The following is a 23,359-nucleotide window of genomic DNA, read 5'->3' on the forward strand; positions in this document are numbered from 1 at the left end:
TTTTCTTAGACAAAATATCCTTCAAAAATTTCGCATATGATGGCATTTGTTGCAAAGCTTCTGTGAAAGGAACGTTGATGTATAACTTCTTAAGAACTTCTAAAAACTTTCCAAATTGCTTGTCCAACTTGGCCTTGGCTAACCTTTGTGGAAATGGCACTGGTGGCACGTAAGGTTTTGGAGGTATATACCTCGGTGTTTCATCAACTTTTTCTGCATCTCCACTGTTGTGTTCAGCCGTTTGCTGTTGTGTATCATTTCTTTCAGCTGGATTCACCCCAATGTTTTCATTTTCAGCTTGTTTTGACTTGGGATCTTCCAATTGTTTTCCACTCCTTAGAGTTATAGCTTTGCAATGCTCACTTGGATTAATTTCTGGTTTTCCTGGAAACATCCCTGGGGGTCTGGATGAAGAACTAGCTTGTTGAGCAATCTGATTTTCCAGCATTTTGTTGTGGGTAGCCAAGGAATCAACCTTAGAAGTAAGCTGCCGAATTGCTTCATTCATGACTTGACCTTGTTGCTTAAACTCTTCATTTTGCTTGGCTTGTGTTACAACAAAATTCTCTAGCAAAGCCTCCAAATTTGATTTCTGCACAGGTTGTGGATTGGAAATTCTCTGCTGGAATCCTGGTGGCTGTCTAGGGACATTAGAGCTGTGGTTTTGATCAAAGTGAGGTTGATTGCTCTTGTAGGAAAGATTAGGATGATTTCGCCAACCAGGGTTGTAGGTGTTGGAGAATGGATCATTGACGGGTCTTTGACTGAAATTGAGATAGTTCATTTGCTCCACCGATGGTTCCCGAAGAGGGGATGCGATCGAGTTGACGATTCTGACTAGACATGTCCCTGTGGAACCACAGATTTCACATGTAGCATCAGGCACTGGAGCATTCGGTTTGTCAAATTTTTTTGAGTTAAAGCATCCACCTTGGTCGCAATTAAGTTTAAGGTCTCCACCCTCATGTCTTCCTCGCAGGTTTTGGAGTGGTGCTTCTTTTCACTTGCCCATTGGCAATGGTTGAGAGCCATGTCTTCAATTAAATTATAGGCATCATCCACTTTTTTTGTTCATCAAAGCTCCTCCCGATGCAAAGCATCAACTCGAAAATGCGAGAGTTATAGTTTAATCCACTCTAGAATGTTTGCACAACCCGACCATTTCTCCAAGCCATGGTGTGGGCATAGTCTCATAAGTTCCTTGAATCTATCCCAAGCTTCATACAGGTGATTCACCATCCTTTTGATAAAAACCCAGTGATTTGGTTCCATAGTCGAGCAGTTTTTGCTTGCAGGGAAATACTTAGAAAGAAAAAAACTTGGAGCAATTGATCCCATGTTTTTGATAGAGCCTTCAGGTAGTGAATGTAACCAAGCTCGAGCCTTGTCCCGTAAAGAGAATGGAAAAAGTCTGAGTCTAACTGCATTCTGTGGGACTCCATTGAGCTTAACGGTGTCGCATGATTCGAGAAAAAGCGAGAGATGGAGGTGTGGATCTTCTATCTTTCGAACCTCCAAACCCGATTCTCATTTGAATTAATGACATGAGTCTTGGGTCGCAGTGAAAATTGTTTGCTTTCAACCGGTGGCATTGCAATGTCGGAATGCAATCCTTGAGCACTCGGGGCTGCAAATTCCTTCAAAGTTTTTACTATTATCCTCCATGTTTGATGCTTGTGAGGACTCTTTAAGCTTAGCTTTCCTTTGATATTGAAGTCGAAAATCCCTCTCAAATTCTTGATCTGGTTCTAACGAGACTTCAAGACTTCTATTTCTTTTGCATAGAATGAGAATTAACCTCGCAAAGAAACAAAAACAAGTTAAGTGAATTGGACTAATTGGGAAAAAGCAGAGAATAAAATGCCTAGTCTAACCAGGTTGCAATTCAATTAATATCACACTATAGTCCCCGACAGACGGCGCTAAGAACTTGTTGCACAACCGCAAGCGCAGCGGTTTTGCCAAGTAGTAAATAAGTATCGATCCCACGAGGACCAAGTGTAATTACCAACCCTATTGCAACAAGAGATTATCTAGACAATTAAAAAGGTGAGAATTAAGAACAACAAGAAACAAGGAATGAAACACAATCGTAGTGAAGGGACACGTGGTCGTGGATCTTTCTTCAGATTAAAATAGACTTAGGTTGGGAACTCACCACAAGGTATAACATGAATGATGTGCTGGATCTAGGTTATAATTGGGTAGATTTCTTGAAGGGCATTAATCCTAAACTACTTGTCACTCTCTTTTAAGAGATAACAAGTTAGACCTTGATTAGGCTACCTCCTACTTTCGTGGTAGATAAATCTCTTCAAAACCTGATTAAGTACAATGATTAAGGCAAAGACCCTCAAGAATTACCTTTCGGTATATTCAGGGTGATTAAAGAGGTTCCAAGACCCAAGTTAACCTCTCAGCCAACCTAGATCTCTAAGATAGCAAGCAATGCTTTCACAATCACAAGCTGTGTACTCAAATCAGAAATCAGCTCAAGAAATCTACCATTAAGCATAAAAGATCCATACAAAAGTGTCAACACATCATACACAAAACACCTTGGGTTAATCCCAAACCTAAGAAAAGTTCTACTCACACACCATCTTAGTTACAAAGAAAAAGATAGAAAGAGAAGAAAGTCTGCAGAAAGCAACACAACAAGCTGAGAGAACTCCCTATGATGTCTACAAGGTTTGATCTTCAGTTTCCAGCTCTCCTTCCTTTTTCAACCCTCTCCAGGTCTTCAGATCTTCCTTCTTCCCTTTCCGACCCTTGACCCCTTTTCCCGATCTTTCCCTCTTTTAGAGCCCCTTTATGGTCCTCTTTTATAGCTAAAAAGATAAAGGCTGGGCCCCGAGTTACTTTATGGACCACGGTACTTCTCGCGAGACCACGGATAGGGTCATGTTTCTTCCCGCTTTCTGGTTTCTCAGCCAATTCCAGCTTCCTACAATGAAAAATAACTAGAAAAAGTAGATTGTACAAGGAGAAAGGGAAATGACCATAAAAACTAGGGAAAATGCATGAATACTAGCTAAATGCATGATGTTTATAATGCAATTTATATGTGCAACACTTGTTCCATCTTCATCGTTTTTTTCTTTTTTGGCTATTGTATTACTATCCTTTTTCTTTTTGTTCAGACTTTTATGGCAAGTGCTAATTTTGCCATCTCTTCAATTATCTCTAATTGATTAGTTAATTCCTTAATTTAATCATTAGTTTTAAAAAATAGCAACTATGCATTTAAATCTCCTAATTTTTCTCCTCTAAATTTATTTCCTTATTAATAAACGTGCCTCTTTAAAACCACCTAATTTTCCTCCCTAAATTTATTTCATACCTTATTAGTAAATGTGCCTTTTTAGAATTCTAATAAACACTAATTGAAAGCATTAAATGAAAAGCCTATACCAAAAAGAAAAAAAATAAGAGAGGCACGCCTTTTTAATGCCTGGCGGTCGACAAAAAGCGCTCGCCTATGCTCACCTCATTGAAGGCGCCTCACCCAGAGGGTGTTAAGGCACTAGGGCCTCGCCTCGCCTCGCCTGAGCGCCTAGGCCAGCGCCTTTCTCTCTTTTAATAACACTGCATTCTTGTTAATTTAGTACAACATGTGTATTTCCTTGATGGATTCCAAATTGACTAGCTTCCATCAAGAACTTTTTAAATATTTGGCATAGTAGTATCAAATGAAGAAAAAGAAAAAGAATTGTTTGTTTTTCTTTATTGATCAAAAGGATGCTTGCTAGTGTTTAGCTTGGGATTTTGTGTTGCTTCTACATTTGTAATGCAATGGTTTAGCTTAATGTTTGCTGGACATGCCTTAATATGGTGTAATTGTGGAATAACTTGGACAGACACAACATAGTCTTTTTTTTTTAAAATGTAATTTTTTATCAAACTATTCAAAATTTATACTTACATTAGACAATAATTTATTAAAACTGGTTTACTAACATAAAACAAATAAGTTTTTTTGTTGGAAATGATCCACCTACCACATTTTAGTCATGAAACATCAGTAATGTAACTTAAGAATATGTTTTACTAGGGTGACTAAAATAGCTGGTATTTGTAGGCAGTACATGGCAAAAGTAGAACCCTATTTGGCAGATTAGTAATAAATATAAAATCAGAAATTTATGATGAAGTCTTTTATTAATAAATAAATGTAAAAAATAGTTTTCTCAAGATATTGTATTGTATATTCTAATTGGTGAAAGAAATGGAGATGTGCATTGTTAGATTCAAAAATAAAATCAGATAAGCAAATTAAAGGAGACATAATTTTCAAGGCTTCTCTTGTTTTTGTTTTCCTTTTTATTCCTTTGTTTTACCTTGATTCAAACACATTACTTCTCAAGCTTTTTTGGATGGCTGCTGGCAGGAAAGAAAGTCTTCTTGCCCTTTTTTTTGTTTTGTTTTGTTTTGTTTTGTCCATGCTACTGACATTAGAGTCCAGTACCAAAGGATTTCCAGCACTTAAGCCACCACATTCACCTTTACCTCTAGCAAACACTTTTGTTGATATCTTTCGGCGCTGAATTATTTCGAAATTTAAACATTTGGGGAAAACTTTATGCTCAGCTGTTATACCCTCCACCATCTTTGTTAACAGCTTTGCTTCTTACTCTTGTTATTTGGATTGATTTGATCTTTTGGTCTGTCCATTGCCATATCTTTGACATTTAAAAACTTTAATCTAATGCAGGATTTGATAGGTGAAGTAACATGTATTTTAAACTTTGAAGGAAAGGTTGTGGTACCTGGCTTTATTGATTCACATGTGCATTTTCTATATGGTGGTCTACGGGTAATGCTTTGCTATTTCATGGTTATTTAATAGTCAGCAAACCTTTTAATAAGCAAGGTTTAGCCGTTGCTAGGATTTTATGATTTAAGTAGCTTGCAAATTGTTCAATATGCTATTATTAGAAATCATCATCATGGTTTCATTTTCCTCATATTTTTCAAACTTTGACAATTTCTATCCCTTTTTTATGTCATAAGTTATACCTTTGAATTAGAAGTTTGTTTCTTCCGAAGTTGGAAAATTGGGTTTTGTTGGATAGGATTGTGTAATGAATGAGTCCCCTGACAAAAAGCTTTTATGGGTCAATTGTATGTATTCTTTAGAAAGTAGTTCATTGCTTATTTGCTCAATAAAAGCCATGTTTGTTTATAAGCACCTCAAACTCCCCTGAAATCATTTTTATTTGGGTATATACCCTTGTAAATAATGTTTTTATTTACTTGTATACCCTCACAAATCCGTATTATTTGCTTATATGTGCTCATAAATCATTTTTATTTGTTTTATGTACACCCATGGCCAAAATCAAGTAAAGAATTTATATTAGGAAAAATTACCCTTGACTCCCTTATTTTCCACCCGAGTCTCATTTTGCCCCACACATTTTGAGTTTCTTTTTCTTTCCCCACTTGTCTAGTTATCTTAGATTTGTTAGTTATTTTAGTTTTATTTATTCATCTAGTATTTTATAACTATTTTAGTTTTATTTACTATTTTGTTCTTAGTATAGGTCTCTATAAATATTTAGGGTTTGTGAAACGATCTATTGAACTTTTATGTTCTTGTTTACTCAATTTTGAGTGAGCTCTTGGATTAGAACTGGGTATCCGCTGCATCAAGAGATTAGTAAAATAAAGTTTGGGAAGTGCAAGATGGGAAAAACTGGTTTTTTTTTTGTACGAAAGATTTTAGTTGTAAAATCTAGCATGACTTTATTTATTTATTTTTTTACTTTTTATTTTTGCATTTATAAAGGAATTTACTCATCTGCAGATAACAATATCTTTCAAAGTCTTGATATGCTCATGCAAGGAAATTTTTCATTATAATTTGCAATAGCTTTAATTTTTCTAGGGTGTTGACATAGGTGACATCATAACTGGTTAATAGCCTCTTTGGTGGTTTTGACCCTTAAGTGAAAGCTATGTTTCCCTCTAGAAATTGGCGGCAGCATTGCCACATTGCCCATTGCCCTGATATTCTGTTGATAAAGGTTGGCGCTCCAATTTTTAGTATTTATCTGACCATAGGCACCCTCTCTCTTGTGTTGTAGTGACTGTTTTAAATGTCACAATTGCCTAATTATTAAAACTTCATGATGGGTGTCCTGCCATGCCTTTGTTTTAGTTACCCTTTCTTGGTTTGACAATCCCTTGGCTAGTGGTGCAACTCTTTCTATGGAACCTGCCAAGTTTGAATACAGGTTAAATGTCAAATAAATTTTGAAAATAACAGCTCATGATTCCAATTTTGGTGATTGTAGTTCTACTGAAAACCCAACTGTAGTATTATAAACAAGAAATGGAAAACAAGTCATCTTTGGATGTGTCAACCTCATTTATTGTTTGTTGTCTGTTTAATGTTAATCAGATGGGCCACGTTGAACTTCGAGGTGTCAAAAGCCAAGATGAATTTATAGAAAAGGTCAAAGAAGCCATGAGAGGTTCACATCAATGCTTCCTTTGAAAATATGCCTTTCAATTTTTTTATTGCATTTTTGATGTGAATTAAATATTCATGCTATAGATTTGTACTCTTCATTATACATGTAGTTAGTTTTTTAGGCTTCTTGTAGAAGTATTTGACCTTCTATAAAAATCAGGGTCTATAATAGTTTTACTTGTAATTTCGTTCATAAAGGAATACCTGACTTCACTTTAAAGAATTGTTTCTCAGAGTCTAATCATGCTATGCTTGCCAAGTGGTGAATAATGGATTTATACATTTGGTAATTAGATTGAAAAATGTCTTTTATGCGAGAAACTTCCTTGGCATCAGAATAATTGATCTGCTAAAACTAGTAAGTCCTTAAATTTTATGCAAGTCAGCATGCATCTCATCATTATATTTGCACTTTGAAGTCAGATGCAAAAATTAAATTAGGTGATGAATACTAAATTGAATAATTGTTAATTCTAAGTTTTGAAATAAGGATTTCACCTAGCCTCTATAATGATTGGACTACTAAGCCAGAGACAATTGCTATTGAAGCAAATACCAGATAGCAAGGTTACTAAAAACACCAATATATGTAAAATATGCTGGGCATGAGCAAAATCTGATCGTAAAATGGAATGGTAAAATCATAAGATTTTCTATGCAATACCTTTGGTAATTTATAATTTCTTATAAACAAATATGATCTTACATTAAAACAATTTGAGATTTAATTTTAAAACTATCTGATTTTGTAAGCTCAAATGTGAATACTATTTATTCTTTGTTCTTTAAAATTATATATATTATGTATATTCTATATATTGGCACAAGTTTATAGAAAAAAGGCTGCCATATGACATCCAAATTTGCCACATGCCTCAAGTGAACATGTGGCCCAACTATGATATGATATACTCTGGAAATGGGTTTTCTCTTCATTATTTGCTTTTTACCTGGCATTTCACAATTATTTTCATTTTATCTAGTTAAATAGTGATCTCATGTGATTTTAAATGTTTTTAATGATTTTAAACTACTAAACTATCATTTAAAATTAGATTGTATATTTGTTTGGTTTTATAACTGATTAAACTCAAATCAATCTTTGAAAAGATCCTAGAACCACTCAGTTCAGCTGGTATGCCATCCAAATAAGGAGTAGGACATTTATATTTGACTGTGATCTTGTTGATTGCCCTACTGTCAGTGTGCATCCTCCAACTTTCATCTTTCTTTGCAGTAATAAGGGCTAGAACAACACATTGGCCTTATGATCACAACGCATAAGATTGACAAACATCTAATAAAAATGCTCAGTGATGCATGTGTCAATCCTTTTATGCAGTTAAGCCATGCCAAACAATACAACAATGTTGGTCCATCTCCTTGGTTTTGGTCTCAAGTATGGTTTGGTCCGACAGTATAAGGTTGTGAGCTGAGTGGCATACTTGCGGTCGGTTCAACTGTAGTACCAAGTCTTTTATAGGCTTTGTGGATGGGAGTGAACATTCAAGGAAGTAAAGAAAGAGCCAATTCTGATAATTACATAGACAGAGGGGGTTAAATTTGCCATTTTTGTTGGAGTCGCATTAAGAACAATAAGTTAATTCTCAAGCTTAAGGCTGCCTTATTATTATTATTGCAATATTCTTAACTTTGCTGAAACACAAATCGACTGGAGAAAACTAGTGCAACCCATATAGACGAGGAAAACCTTGCCTACTTAGAAGCTAGCACAATGATGCTACCGTAAGCACACAAATCGTTCAAGTAGTATAAAAATGTCGTTCCCGCGAAGACTATGTTGTCGATTATCAATTTCTTGCAAATGTAGGCTATCTATACGGATTGATGTTCGAATGAAGAAATTATAATAAACGAGAAAAATAAAAGCTGGCAAAAGATGGCTTAAGGTAATAAATTCAGATGCAAAGGCTTCTAGGATTAGGGTTCACCACAATGTTAGGTAAAAAGCATTTTACTAATTTTCTTCGATTAAATTTAATCATCTTTGAAGGTGAAATATTCTAAAGTATTCATTATTTTCTTTTAGAATATAGTGATATATCAAACTTAGATAAACTTCTACTTTCGTGGTGGTTAAAGCTAATTAAAGCTAAATATACCCAGTTTTCCTTAAGAAATCCCAATTAGGGTTTTATGTTCGAATTCAGGATTTCCCACTTCTTAGTTCACCTTTTAGTTCTTTCTTCGATGTCTAAAATCATGCAAATATGGGATCTAATGCATTTACAAGTACTGAGAACCACAAAATTGAATCAAAGAATAATTAAATATTAATACGAAAATAAAAGTCAATACAAAGTCAACTACCTAAACATTGGTCCAATCTCAATCCTAGAAAAAAAAAAAATCTACTCTCATGTTCGATATACAACCCATAATATTCAAAATAAACATTGGGCAAATAAGAATAAAAGAAAGGAAAGAGAGTAAACTCAAAATCCTTCACAAAAGTGTTGCTTGGCTTGCCTTTCGATCAATAGAAACCCTTGCTTGTCCCTTGATCTCTCTCCTTTTGGTATGTTCTTCAACCTAAGAAGTCTTGGAGAAAAAACGTCCCCCACACCCTTGCCACCGTAGCTTCTGATATCTCACTAAAAAAACAATCTCTTCTTAGCCTTATATAGAGGAGGGTTAAATTAGGGTTGAGATGGCAGCAAAGATCCATGGCCATGTTAACTAGCACGGGTGGGTCGTGCTTCTTCTAGGGTTTGAGTTTTTTAAATTTCTACACTTCGATCCATGGATGTGGCAGTTACCATGAATCACCAATGTTTCTTGTTGAATCTTGCTTTGTTCTCCTTTATTGTCTAGTAACTTTTTTTTTTCTTTTCTTCCTTGAATAAAATCCGAACTCCACTCATGTGAATGCAAACTTTTGAAGAGTAGTAACTTGAATTAAAAGAGTAAAATTCAATTAAAACATGGGAAAAGATGCATGATCAACTAAGAAATGAAACCTAAATCTAATAAGTATATATTATAACATTATTACTTATCAAACTTCCCCATGCTTGAATCTTTGCTTGTCCTTAAGCAAAACAACCATTAAATGCAAGGAAAATTCATTATTCTAGAATCCTTTCTTAAACAAAACTCAAATGATAGAACTAATTCAACATGGATAACAATAAAAAAATCATAAGCAAAACTCCTAAGAGATAGAACAACTACGCTTAAGCAAATGAACTTATAGAGCTCAACTTAAGAATGTAGCATTCACACCAAATACAAAATGGGCATTGCACTTAACATGGCATATATCCAAGCAGTGAATTCATGAAACCCCGTGCCATTATATTATACTATAGTTATGTCACTTTTTGTTTTTTGTTTCTTATCGATTCTTTTTAATAAATTAATTAAAACTTTTGCTTTTCAATAAAAAAATATGACAGGTAAGCTCCCTGGAGAGTGGGTATTAGGTAGTGGATGGAATAATGACATATGGGGAGGAGACTTACCTATTGCTTCTTGGATAGATGATGTCACACCCAATAATCCTGTATGTGATTGTAAATTTTGTTCAATTGAGACCAGAAAGATTCTCTAACTAGTTGACCTTGTTAGTAGGTTTGGCTGTCTCGCGTAGATGGACACATGGGATTAGCCAACACATTGGCTATGAATATTGCTGGAATAAGTAAGTACACGCATGATCCTGTTGGTGGAACCATCTCAAAGACCATGGATGGAGGTGGGTCTTTTTTACTAAATTTTGTATTTTAGTATCCATATTATTTTATTCTATTTGTGCAATGCTCTATTCACTCCTTCATAGTTGGCATAATCCAATAAAAGTTTGAGATTTTGCTATTGAAAAAAATGATGACGCGTGCTTATCATATAAGAAGTGTTGGAGCCACAATCCATCAGTGTATCTTTGATTTCCCTTTATAATTCTAGTATTTTTCCAAATGTAGGGTATCAACTAGCAACCTTTTCTCTAGAGAGAATTATTTTTCTAAAACTTAGCTAATTGGGAAGTAATCATTTTCTATATCAAAGATGTTCCCATAATAATTCTTTATCAATAGTATTAGTTTTTGATGAGTAGTCAACCAAATTAACAAATATACTCTTGGGTTGAGTGAGCTCTTTGATTGCAAGTTTTTGTTTTTCTACATTCATGATTGAGACCGCAAATGCATGGGCCGTTCAAGTATTAATGAAATATTGTTCTCACGAGGATTTTGTTGTTGATTATCAATTTTTTGCGATTTAGGTTATCTAGGTGGAAAAATTAAAATTGACAAAAATGAAATGAAAATTAAATTAACTAAACTAAGGCAAAAGATGCCTTTGGTGAGTAATTCAAATTCAAGGGTGTTTAGGATTAGGGTTTACCATGATGTTAGATAGAGGATTGTGTATTTTCTCCTCTTTGACTAGATTTTGATTGTCTTCGAAGATGGGATATTCTAAGGTGCTCGTCATTTAGAATATAACGAGGTATCTAACTTAGATGAACTTTCTACTTTGTGGTGATTGCAGCTATTTAGATCCTTTAAGCTATTTTGTTACCTAGTTCTTTCAAGAAATCCTAAGTAGCGTTTTAGTTTCAATTTTAGGTTTATAACACCTTAGTTCACTTTTCAGTTCTTCCCTCGATGTCTAAAATCATTCAAATACAAGATCCAACACATTCACAAGCATTAATAACCATAAAATTGAATCAAAGAATAATTAAACATTAATATGAGAATTAAAGTCAATACATCATTAATTATTTAAACATTGACCTTATCCCAATGCTAGAACAAAAGATTTACTCACACATGTTCGATTTACAAGTCATAAGATTCAGTTCAAACATAGATCTAAACATGAAACAAATCAAAAGAAAAGCATAGAGAGAGAAATTCTTGATCATCTGTGCTTGATGTCTTTGTAGACCGACAAGCCTCCGATTGATCTTCACACTATTTGCAGTTTTGATGTCTTCCATATGGTCTTCAGCTCTTGGAGAAGTTGAACCCTTGGTGATTACAACCATAGATGCTTCAAATAGTCACTTGGCTTCCTTTCAGAGAGAGACATTGCTTAGGTTTTTAAAATTGGCCCAAATCCACGAGTGTGCCATCCACTACGGATAAGCCTCAAGGGAGTCCACTTAGGTGTTGTTTGTTTGCAAGGAGTGGGGCTGGATTGGGAATGGGTCCAATCCCTTGTTTGTTTGGAAGGCATAGGAATGAGGTAGGAGTCTTTGAGGAATGAGATGAAGGGAGAACTTTTATTGGGATTCCTCCAATTTTCTTGAGGATTGCCCAATCCGAATTTGGAAATCCATTTTACCCTTGACTTCAATTGTTTTTCCATCATGTTTTGCCATTTTCTTTGTATATATATATATTATATTAAAAAAAAACGTTAAGAATATTGTAAAAAAATAATAATGATAACATATTACAAATAAAATAATGCTATAAAAAAACAAAAAATAAAATGATAACATTGTAAAAAAACAACAATAATAATAATGAAGATTAATTGTAAAATTAATTATAAAAAATAAAAACAGATTTAAATAATAATAATGATAACATATTACAAATAAAATAATATTATTAACTAATATATTTATTTATTTAATATTCACTTAATAAGGGCATAAGAGACATTTCCCACATATTTCTTCTTTTTACTTTTTCCATTCCCAATGAATTACTCTCCTATACCCTCCAACCAAACACAGTTTTCTTTCTATTTCTAATCCATTCCCCCTTATTCTCATTTTTATCTCATTCCTATTCAATTCCATTCCTTGCAAACAAACAACACCTTAATGCATCCATCTTTACTCCTACTTTGGTCTTTTGGCTCTCCATCAAAAAAACCTTTAAATGGTCATGGATTCAAGGCCGAATTCCAATCATTTACAAATAAAAACATAGAGGAGCTGTAATCTGTGATAAGTTTTACTTTGATTGAATTACTGCCCTTTTCTCTTCCGATTTCCATTTAATAAATAGATGAATATCCAATAATTATAGTATGATTTTTACTGATATAGGGCAGATTTCTCTCTATCTACAACTATACAATCTAATTGTATAATGATACAAAGTAAATAGGCTGTACAAAATTTGTTTATATATGGCAACATCCCCCCTCAAATTGATGCTGGATTGATGTTGGTGAATCAACAAGCATCAATTTGCCACAAGCAAGTGATGACGCCGTCGAGTTAGACACTTGGTAAACACATTGGCAATTTGCAAAGCGGTGGAAACTTGCTGAAGAGAAATGATGCCAATATTTACAGCTTCTCGAATATAACGACACTCTACTTCAATGTACTTACTTCAGCCAAGTGAAGATGGCATGGAGAGTGCATAAACTAACTAGCCTGCTGAACAGCAAACAAAATGTTAAGTCTGGTGATTGCCCACTAATTGTCAATAGAGAGAAGGATCCAGAAGTAGCTCCCTTTTTTTGGTGTGGAACTTAACATTCACTTCTAGAGGAATATCAAGCAATGAAAAATTCTGAAGACCAGCCAAACAACCAAATCTTGAGTATATTAATGCTGATTTAGGAATATCTAGGGCTGATCAGCTATATAATCTAATTATGTAAGTATACAAAATAAATGGGCTGTACAAAATTTGTTTATATGTGGCAGCAAATATTTGCTATATATGGCAACAGTCTGGACTAGAAGAGTAAACTCATACAAAAATTGAATAAAAATGCATGATCGAGTAACAAATGAAACCTAATTCAAACTAAAATACTATGCAATTTCCACACTCATCAATTCACAAAGGATGTCTCAATCTAGCTATACAGATACAAAAGGTGATGCTGAAGTATTGTAGTTTACATTACTGGAAAAGATTGAGAAGCTTACTTTTCATTGTATAACCACAGAACCTACTGGCCTGTTTGCTGATTCGGCAATGAAACTGCTTCTAGACGTAATTCCTGAGGCCTCAGTCGATGATAGAAGGGATGCTTTAATTAGAGCAAGCAAGTATGCACTGATGAGAGGGGTTACGATGGTTGTGGATGTTGGAAGGTATTTTCCTGGTGAAACAGTCGATCATGTTTGGAAAGATCTTTCGGGTAATGATTATATGGAACTGCATTCTTGTGCAAAGTTGTGCAATTTCAACCATCTCTGCTGGGCAATCTAGCAAATATCTATTGTACACATGCCACACATGTATCATTTCTGACAATAAATTTTAATGTCAGATGTCTATAGATGGGCTGATTTAGCAGGGAGAATGTTGATCAGAGTTTGCCTATTCTTCCCATTGCAAACATGGTCCAGTTTAGCTGTAAGTTTATGTTGTCAAAGATTTCAAGGTTCATACAATTCATATGATAGCAGATCATACATATGCAATTTTAAAGTCTAATACTTTATATGATTATTAAGAAGATCCCGTGCTCCAGCTCTCTTATGTGCCTATCCCTCATGCCTTGTAGAAATTATGACTTACATAAAGCTTATGGTTCTTCTCTTAGGTAGAAATTCTGGTTAATTTTATAATTTTACAACCTTGGGGGTAAAATTACCTGACATAGTTTGTATTGTTCATAATTCCCATATCCAACTAGGAGGTATAATTTCTCTAGTGAAAATGGTGTTCTGTGTATGCCTGATATTTCTACTGCAGTAATATGATAAGGGACGAAATGGAGAGAACCTTATAAATTTTCTCACAAAATTTTAGTTGTTGTATCTTCTTTAATATGCCCTTGGAATCTAAGTGTGAGTGAATGAAAAGGTCTCTGAATTCGAATATATATATAGGATATTATTTCTGAATTCCTAAAAAACATTGTTTGTTATTACTGCTAATTGAGTAGATGAAGTTTTGAACTAAAGAAAGTTATGTAAATGAAACAGATCGAAAGCAAACAAGAAACAACTAAGAACGGTAAGATTTTGGGGAGAACTTAAGCGTAAAGATGGGTATTCGGGCAAAGAATCCCCTAAGATTATGATTAAGCCCGGGACTTAGATGTGGAAGCAAAGATTGATAATGATTGGACCGAGGAAATTTCTGTGTAAATCGCTTTCTCAAGGTAATTGACGCCTACTCTTATACAGAGCTGGTACAAACTCCCTAAGATTGCATTAACACATTGTGAATTCCTATCAGGGTATCAGGTATTCCTATGGTAAGCTGGCCCTTCTCTCGAAGCAACTAGCCTTAATCCAATATTGATATTGATTGAAATATCTTCCTTTTTGACTTTCCTTATGATTGCATTAGGTATTGGTGAAACCCTATGATGGATCAAACCTTATAGAGAGAAATGTAGGGATTTTAACTCCAATACGGAAATACTTTATCATTACACATATTTACAACTCCCTCTAACTATGGTTGATCGACACTAGGTGAATCTCTCAATCGTTACACACACAAATGACAAAATGATTTCTAGGTTATCCAATGTAGGAATCAAAATAATAATGCTCATATAGTTGATTCTCAATCACAATATTAGAATAAGAGGGATTAACATCTAAAGTCTTAAAACATGAGAATCCTAGGGTTCATCTATACCCGAATACCTAGCAAAATTAGTTCCTCATGAGCACATATACAAACCAAAAGAAATCCAATAAATCAAAAGAAACGTGAAGACTCCCTCAAGTTGTGCTACGTCTTTTAGGCAGTGAAGTTGCCTAAGGTATTTCTGCTATCACCGCCGGGATGCTCCTCGATGACTCCCTTGATATCTTGACGACCTCTAATAGTCATTTCGATGAGCCGGATAAATTACGACATGACAACCACAAATATATTTGTAATTTATTTGTTGCCCTGGTTGACTGTCTGGTCTGGTTTACTAAGATAAAACAGAACAAACTTTATTGCTCTTACCTAGGCGAAAAACTTGTCCTACCCTAGGACAACTTTTATGATGGTTGGGTTACTAACTTTAACCTTGTCCTACCCTGGGACAACTTTTATGATGGTTGGGTTACTTACTTTAACCTAGTATATTAAATTGATTATTTCATTTTATGTCTATAAACCCACTAAAAAATTGTAATCACACACTCCAAGACCATGTGTCTTGCATATATGCCTTTGTAATGGTGGATATTCAAAACAAGTTGTGTTATTCTATTTTGCATATGTAACCATGCATATAAAGTTTGTTTTAGCATATGCATAACAAATGCTATTTTTTCTATTTATATGTTATTACAATAACTAATCGTCCCATATTGGTTTAGTAAATCTGAGTATGAATACATAAGTTTTGGTTTCTCATGTTATTAGCTTAAGCACTCTGGTTGAATTGAGCCTAATAATGTATTTGGTTTGCATCTAACATAACATTAAAGCTTGGTTGGTTTGCTAGATGGTCTGTAGAAATATACTAGCATATATCAAGAAAATGCTTATCAAAAGTAATTAATGGTTTTGCATTACTTAAATTAGTGAATAGAACCCGGCTAATATATGTTTGGTTTGCATCTAATATTTATATCCTTGCAAGAGTATGTATGGTATAATTTTTCTTTTCCGAAGGTATTGAAACAATTGCAAATTTTGAAGGTACATATTAATATATCATAATTTTGTGTTGGTAATATGTCACACCATCACTCATGGGATAAATTTCATTGGATAATAATAGAGCTACAGAAAATATTTATGATTTAATTTTGAATACATAAATTTATATTGTACTTTTGAACAAAAATAAAAGTGAGCTTTTGAGAAAGTTTCACCATAGTAAGTGTAACAGCTTTTGCCAACATAGAGTTTTCCCCTTAACTCTTAGCCAAATTTTCATTAATGTGATGGCACAACACAAACTTGTTGCTAGACTCACCGTTGCACATCAAGTGAACAAGAAACAAGAAGAGGAACACACACTTAGATGGCCTAATTTAATTTTTATTGCTTAACACTCTGTTTATTGCAACTTAGGTTAATAAACCTTAAAAAATAAGTTACGACATCCCTGGAACCAACCAGCAACTACCCAAAACGTCCACCTTAATATGTGCCAATTGCTATGACCAGCTCACACCATGTGTCCTAGTCGTGCGAACATCTTTGCAAGGTTTCACAGTAACTGCTCGCACTTGTCTTGGTCATGTGCGGCTCCGCACATGCCTGCCTTGACCATCTGGGGCTCCCACGAGCAAATCACGGCCATGCACAGCTCTGCGCCTGCGCTTGTCTCAACCATCTTGAGCTCCCATGGCATCATGCCCATGCACATCTCGACCCCATGTTGCTATGCACTTGCACATGGCTTGACCTTCCTAGGCTCCCTTGCACATCTGACATCTCTTAGCAGGACACCGACTTTATAGAAATTTCCGCATAGAACTGGATACTAGTGTTATAGTTTGCCCATGGTTCATCAAACACACTACGGAAACAACAAAATTGTTACTCCTTTTCTATTGTCTGGTACCAAATACTAGGTAGTGTTTTGTTGTGTAATAATAACACAAATTGAACCAGATTATACTTCTTCTTGAATCTGAAACCAAATATAACAAAAAGGAATAAGGATTAAACAAGATTAACTCTTCTCCAACATGATTTAGTGCAACAATATAAATGATTAATCTCATCAACAAGATCTAATTGAGCCAAGACAAATTCTCATTATAATTGGGCTAAAGCTTTCTTATCCCACAAGTCTGGCCTCTAGACAGTAGTGTTAATTCCATCTAATATGCAATCTCTATTGGGTAATTACTTTGACAAGTCATACAATAGATACTAAATTAAAGAATGATTAACATCCATATCCTTTGAATTAAATAATAGAAGTTATCATTACCATTTGTGAATATTAAACAAACATCTTGAATATCTCAGGAATAGAAGCTCATCCTCCAGTAGAATTCAAAAGCGGAACTCTTATTTACAAGTGTTCCAGCCACAATATTATAGGTTTGATAGCTCTTAATGTAGTTTTCCTAATTTCAATTTCATTAATGTACCTTATAATGTTGTGTTAGATAACTTTTATTGCTTAATTCTTTGTAGATAATTATACAACACTGATGACAAGGATGAAATATCACCTCTGCATCTCATCAGTTTGCTTATCATTTTCTTCATTCCATGTCTACTATTTCACATCTGGTGGTTCATGTGGGCATGCCACTCATAACATGATGTGCACTCCAACAAATTCTTAATTGGTAGTAGAAAATGCGAGACGAAAAATGTCGTGTAAACTGAAAAATTTGAATTCAACAATGCTAAATTGAGAACCAGCTGTAGAGACATAGAATGCAGTTTGCTTTAATTCCTATTTCTTTGGTGCAGTAGCTATAACCTCTGCTAATGTAGGTTCTCAACGTAATCTAGTTACACAATGATTGCAATCAGTAAGGGGGCTGGAAAAATATATTGCCTTATTTGATTTGTATTTTTCACTTGGACCTTTCCAAGTTGGCTATGATGCAGTTCTTGATACTATGAACATATAAAATGGCAATAGATTACTAGGGCTCTCTATCTGTGTAGTGACAGTGAGGATAGATTGAGTTCTTAAAGCCTTAGCTATTGAATTTGTTTAAATAATTATGATGCTGTCTTTGACTTGAAATTGAAATATATTAGGCCCTTATCCAAGAAAACGGCAGGGCTTTGAGTGAGTGGCTCTACTTGGGTGGTGTTAAAGCATTTTTTGATGGAAGCCTAGGTTCCAAAAGTGCTCTATTTTATGAGGTAATATGCTAGCCCCTGCTTATGAATGTAATAATTATTCAAGCTTGTACTTGGCACTTTTCTTGAGTATGTCAATTTGCAAACAAACTGTATGCCTAACCAATTAACTTTTGTGACTGAAATATCGAGATAAAGAACTTGATAAATTTTATGAAAAATTAAAAGATCTTAGTGTTTTATATTTGCAACTAAGGCAGTTTATCAAAATATTTTGAAATTGGGCCATTTTTATGAAATATTGTATGCTGATGAAAATATGCTTTGTTAGCCTGGACTTAAATCCAAAGCTATGTTGGTTCTTTTCATTTGCTATGAGGGTCTGCTTGAATTAAGGCTAGAGATATTTTCTCTCTGAATCCAATCACACCCTTTTAATTGCATCCACAAAACAATGGTCTCTGGTTCTAATCAAAACACCACACAGGTGCCATTTGGAATGTATCCTGTCCAACATAGGATGAGAGTCTCAAATGTCAAAAGTCAAATAAATGAAAGTTGTAGTTTTTCCTAGAATGTAAATATATAGATAACATGTTTCAAAATATTCAGAATTTGGTTAGCACAACTTATTAGCATGATTCATTTTCTAGGAAAAATAATAAATTATGTAGTTTTTAAAAATAAGTAAATGAATAAATCTCAATAAATAAATAAATAAATAAATAAATAAATAAATGTAATTTCATAATTTAAGAAGATTTATATGCCAATTTAATTTCCTGTCAAATCCAAAACAAAAATACAAATGCCAAGTCAAGATTCCTTCCAAAGTCCTATTTCCTATCCCAAAGAAATATATTGCCACTGTAAGATTTGAATAACACTTTGGAAACTTATAGAAACTATAAAAATATCAAACATTTATCATGGCTGAAAAACTATGATAACTAGCAATAAAGATGCAGTATGGAAAATCCTTTAGAATTTATTATCTAATGGTAAATCCAACACGCTTTGCATGAGTAGTGTTTGGGTCTATTGGAGTACTTGCTAGTTTGCAAGTTGTCATGCTTGTTTCTTTGAGGAGATCAGTAATATACTTTGGTTGGGAGACTAAAATACGTTGCATAGAGTGAGCTACTTCAATGTTGAGGAAATATTTCAGCCTTCCTAACTCCTTGACTTCAAATTCTTTAGCAAAACATTGACTTAGAGTATGTCTTTCCTTGTTATCATCTCCTGTCATTATTTTGTCGTCAACATACGCTAAATGTATTGTGACTCCCCTTGAAGGTGAGTGTTTTATGAAAACGTATGATCCCCTTGGTTTGTTTATACCCTTATGGCAATCATTACTCTAGCAAATTTCCCAAACCATGCCCGTGGTGATTGTTTCAATCCATACAAGACCTTTTATAACTTACAAACAGTTTGATTAGCCAAATTGTTCCTGTAGCCTAGTTGCACTTCCATGCAAATTTTTTCTTTTGGTTCTCCATGCAAAAATGCATTCTTGACATCAAATTGCTACAATCCCAACCATAGTTAGCTGCTAAAGATAGGGGAACTTTAACAATATTTATCTTTACAACTAGAGTAAAAGTCTCTTGGTAGTCAATTCCATAAGTTTGGGTATAGCTTTTGGCCACCAATCTTGCCTCATAAGTTATATCTTTTAATTAAGCCATCTGCCCTATATTTTAGTGTGTAGACCCATTTACAACCCACATGTTTCTTCCTTGCCAGCAGTTTCACCAGCTCCCAAGTTTTATTTTATTTTTCTAAGCCTTCATTTCCACATTCATAGCTTGTGTCTATTGCTCATTCATTAAAGCCTTGGATAACGTTTTTGGGATGATAATGCTTTATAAGATGGTGAAAATTATTTGAAAGAAAGGAAATGGGCAAGACAATATAGTGGTCGTTTGGTACATTTCTTGCACCTTTTTCTAATAGCTATGGGAAGATCTTGATAATTATTGTTCAATTGGGATTCAGTTTCACTATGCAAAAGAAGGTTAAAAAATTGTGACCTCATTGTTAGGATCAGAGTTGGAGTCCTGGAATTTCATAGATTCAGGAATGGCTGCCTTCTTCCTTGAATGCACTTTGCCAAATCTCACATTCTCAAGCACATGCTTACAGAAAGATGGCATGTCAAACAAGAAGAAATCCTTGAGATCTCCATTGTCCTTATTTTTTATTGTAGAATTCTTTTCTTGAAGGAATGGTGAAATAAGATTCATGTTCATTGAAAGTAACATCCATTGAAATATAAAAACTTTTTGAGGTAGGTTGACAACACTTAACATCTTTTCTCAAGACGAAAAATTGACCACAAAGACACATTTAAGTACTCTTGGATCTAACTTCACACAATTGTGGTTATGAATATGGACAAATGACACACACCCAAATACCCTAGGAACAATGTTGTTTGTAGTTTGAAGACCATGATAAAATGTATAGAGGATTTCCATTGGACTCTTGAATTTCAAGATACTCCAAGGCAAATGGTTTATGAGATGAGCTGTTGTGGGTATTGCTTCCCCCAAAATGGATTTAGGTAATTTTTTTTTTTTTTAAAAGGAAGGCTTGTGTTGATTCAAGAAGATGACCCATTTTTCTTTCAGCTATCCCATTTCGATGTAGGTTATTGACACAAGATGACTCATGAATAATTCCTTCTTTTGAAAACATGGTGTTAGGACTTGATTGAAAATACGTTTTAGCATTGCCAACGACCTTCGGGTCTATTGGTACATGGGTCGCCGATAGAGCTCTCACCGAGTAGTGAGAGTTCGATTTTGGGCTGAGGGCACAATTCTGGGAGTTGTGAATAGTGATTGTGTACGGGTGGTTCCAGCGCCCACGTGAGCGCGACCCCATTCCCCACTTGTTCCACCGAGGCTTGTGCACGTCCCTGGGGTCTCTAGTGGGTTCGCCCCGCTCCTCTTCCCAAAAAAAAATACGTTTTAGCATTATTAGACCTAAACTTTTTGATAGTAACCCCAAATTAATTTTTAATTATGGTACGAAAGTTTGGCAAAACAGTACTAACATCAGACTTTGTGTTTTAGTAAAAATATCCATATGACACAAGTACAATCATCAATGGAAGAAACAAACTATTTGGCCCTAGAAACATTAGGAATAGTAGAATACCCCAAATATCACGGTGAATGAGACAAAAAGGAGTAGAACTTCTTGTATTACTATCTAAGAAAGATGCTTAAGGCAGCAATGGGGTAGCCAAAATTTGTCTTTATTGGATAAAAAAGTTGTCGAAGAAGTGAGTGAGATACCTTAATCATCCTTGATAGGTCCAGTTCTTCAAGGCAGTAGAGACCATCCTTTATCTAGCATGTTCAATTACCTTCCTCAAATCATTGTCCTAAATATACAATAGTTGCAATGCAAACTCACTTGAATATGTCATATGGTCAGTAGCTCCTGAATCTGTTATCCAGAAATTGGCAAAGGTTGGTCCAGAGACATTTAATCCAATAGAGTGGAAACTCACCTGAATATGCCAGAGAACAAGCGCCTGAGGGCTTTTCAAGGTTGCCAATTAGAGATCTTATTCTCTCTACCTCTTCTTGGCTGAGACCATTTGACTCCTGATATGTTTCTTCATTTTGTTGAATAACAATGGGCTTGACCATCGTTTCTTATTTGATCTCCTTTTTGTCCTGACTCTCGGCTTGGAGGTTTTCCATGAAGCCTCTAGCACTTTTCACGGGTATGGTGTGCCTTCTTACAGTAACTACACCACAATTTATCATGATTTAATTCTCTTGGTTGCAAAGGTCTTCCATTTTCAGAGGTCTATTTTCCAGAATTTATGGCTTACTTCCAACTTTAGCCACCATAGCAGAGCTGTCTGTGATTTGTGGTTCAAGCATTCAGTTTCTTCTACTTTCTTCTCCTCGGACTATGGCCACAATCTCATTAAAACATGGAACTTTGTCCTTGCCAAGAATCTGGATTCTCATTTGGTCAAATTCTGAATTAAGTCCAAGTGTCCAACTAAAAAATCATAGACTCTATCTTGCTCAATAAAGACTTTTAGAATGGCTGCATCTTCAGGACATATAGTTTTTACAACCCTGTAGCGGTCATGCTCCTGCCATGAGGATTTTAATTCATTGGCATATTCAGTAATTGTCTATTCCCTTGTTTTGGAGCCAGAGTCTTTACCTTGTCCTTGTACACTTGGGCCGCATCTCTAGCCTTAGAATATGTTTGTTTGAGTGCAGCCTAAATATCCATGGCAGTAGCCAAGAACATGCATGTGTCACTAATCTCAGGTGTCATAGAGTTCCATAGCCATGCCATAATCATGGAATCTTCTTCATTCTATGCTTCAAACTGAGGATCCTCTCATTTCGGCTCATACCTATGAGATGGCTGATCTTCCCTGTCTCATTTAGTATGGTTGGAACAAGTTGAGACCATTTAAGATAATTTCTTCCATTCAACTTGTATGCAGCCTGGATATTTTGCAACTCGCTGAGGTGTTGAGATTGGACAATCTCCTCCATTTTTGTTGTAGTGGTTGTCTCTACTACATCAACATCTTCACAAAAAAAAAAAAAGAAATAGAAAAAGATCTCTAGGCAATCAATGCTAATTGAAGAAAACACCAGCAATGAAGCCTGGTAAGAGCCACAAGACTTTTGGTAGTGTAGGCCAAACACAAATTGTTGTTTTTTTAGGCATTCAAAGCCTAAAGCTCTGATACCATGTTAAGTGCTGGCTGGGAGAAAAAAAAAAGGATTTTTTTCAATGTTTTTCTTCAAGAAAAAGGAATACACTCTCTTCTTATAGACACACAACTCACATGCAACTCACTTAAGAAATGAGTTTACAGCTATATAACAATCAAATCCCTAGAAAATATGGATTTCCGTGAAAACCAGGCAGAATATATGGCTGTCTTGTCTGGCCGTCTTCTCTCTGAAAACTAGCCAACAGATTCCTGAAAACCAGTGATTCTTCTGCAGCCATAAATCATGTTTTCTCACAGAAATTAAGGTTCACAATGATGCATAGCCAATAATGGGATAAGATGATTAACCAAAATCTAGTAGTAGAACAAAATATGAAGCTACTTTCCCCCATCTGCCCTCTCCAATGTACTCGGGGGACACTCAGGTGCTATCCAAGTCTTTTCTTTTGAACCAATGCCCATTGGAAGGAATTTTTCCTTTTTTTTTTAAAAAAAGATGTTATTTGG

General features: G+C 34.8%; 1 protein-coding gene and 1 non-coding gene across 2 annotated transcripts in view; both read left to right on the top strand.

The window, feature by feature from the left end:
- Positions 1-23,359, top strand: part of LOC120273455 (protein LONG AFTER FAR-RED 3) — a 37,653-nt gene that overhangs the window by 8,605 nt on the left and 5,689 nt on the right. Inside the window, exons 3-9 of the mRNA XM_039280078.1 lie at positions 4,715-4,816; positions 6,407-6,479; positions 9,898-10,004; positions 10,073-10,196; positions 13,373-13,567; positions 13,700-13,785; positions 18,073-18,180. Of these exons, the coding sequence (XP_039136012.1) occupies positions 4,715-4,816; positions 6,407-6,479; positions 9,898-10,004; positions 10,073-10,196; positions 13,373-13,567; positions 13,700-13,785; positions 18,073-18,180 (795 nt within the window). The remainder of the gene's footprint in view (positions 1-4,714; positions 4,817-6,406; positions 6,480-9,897; positions 10,005-10,072; positions 10,197-13,372; positions 13,568-13,699; positions 13,786-18,072; positions 18,181-23,359) is intronic.
- LOC120274395 lies at positions 1,169-1,277 on the top strand. The gene has a single exon (XR_005540917.1). It is a non-coding gene; the product is annotated as a small nucleolar RNA R71 (small nucleolar RNA).

This window comes from Dioscorea cayenensis, chromosome 12, assembly GCF_009730915.1.
Source record: "Dioscorea cayenensis subsp. rotundata cultivar TDr96_F1 chromosome 12, TDr96_F1_v2_PseudoChromosome.rev07_lg8_w22 25.fasta, whole genome shotgun sequence".
In the NCBI taxonomy this organism is placed as follows: Eukaryota; Viridiplantae; Streptophyta; class Magnoliopsida; order Dioscoreales; family Dioscoreaceae; genus Dioscorea; species Dioscorea cayenensis.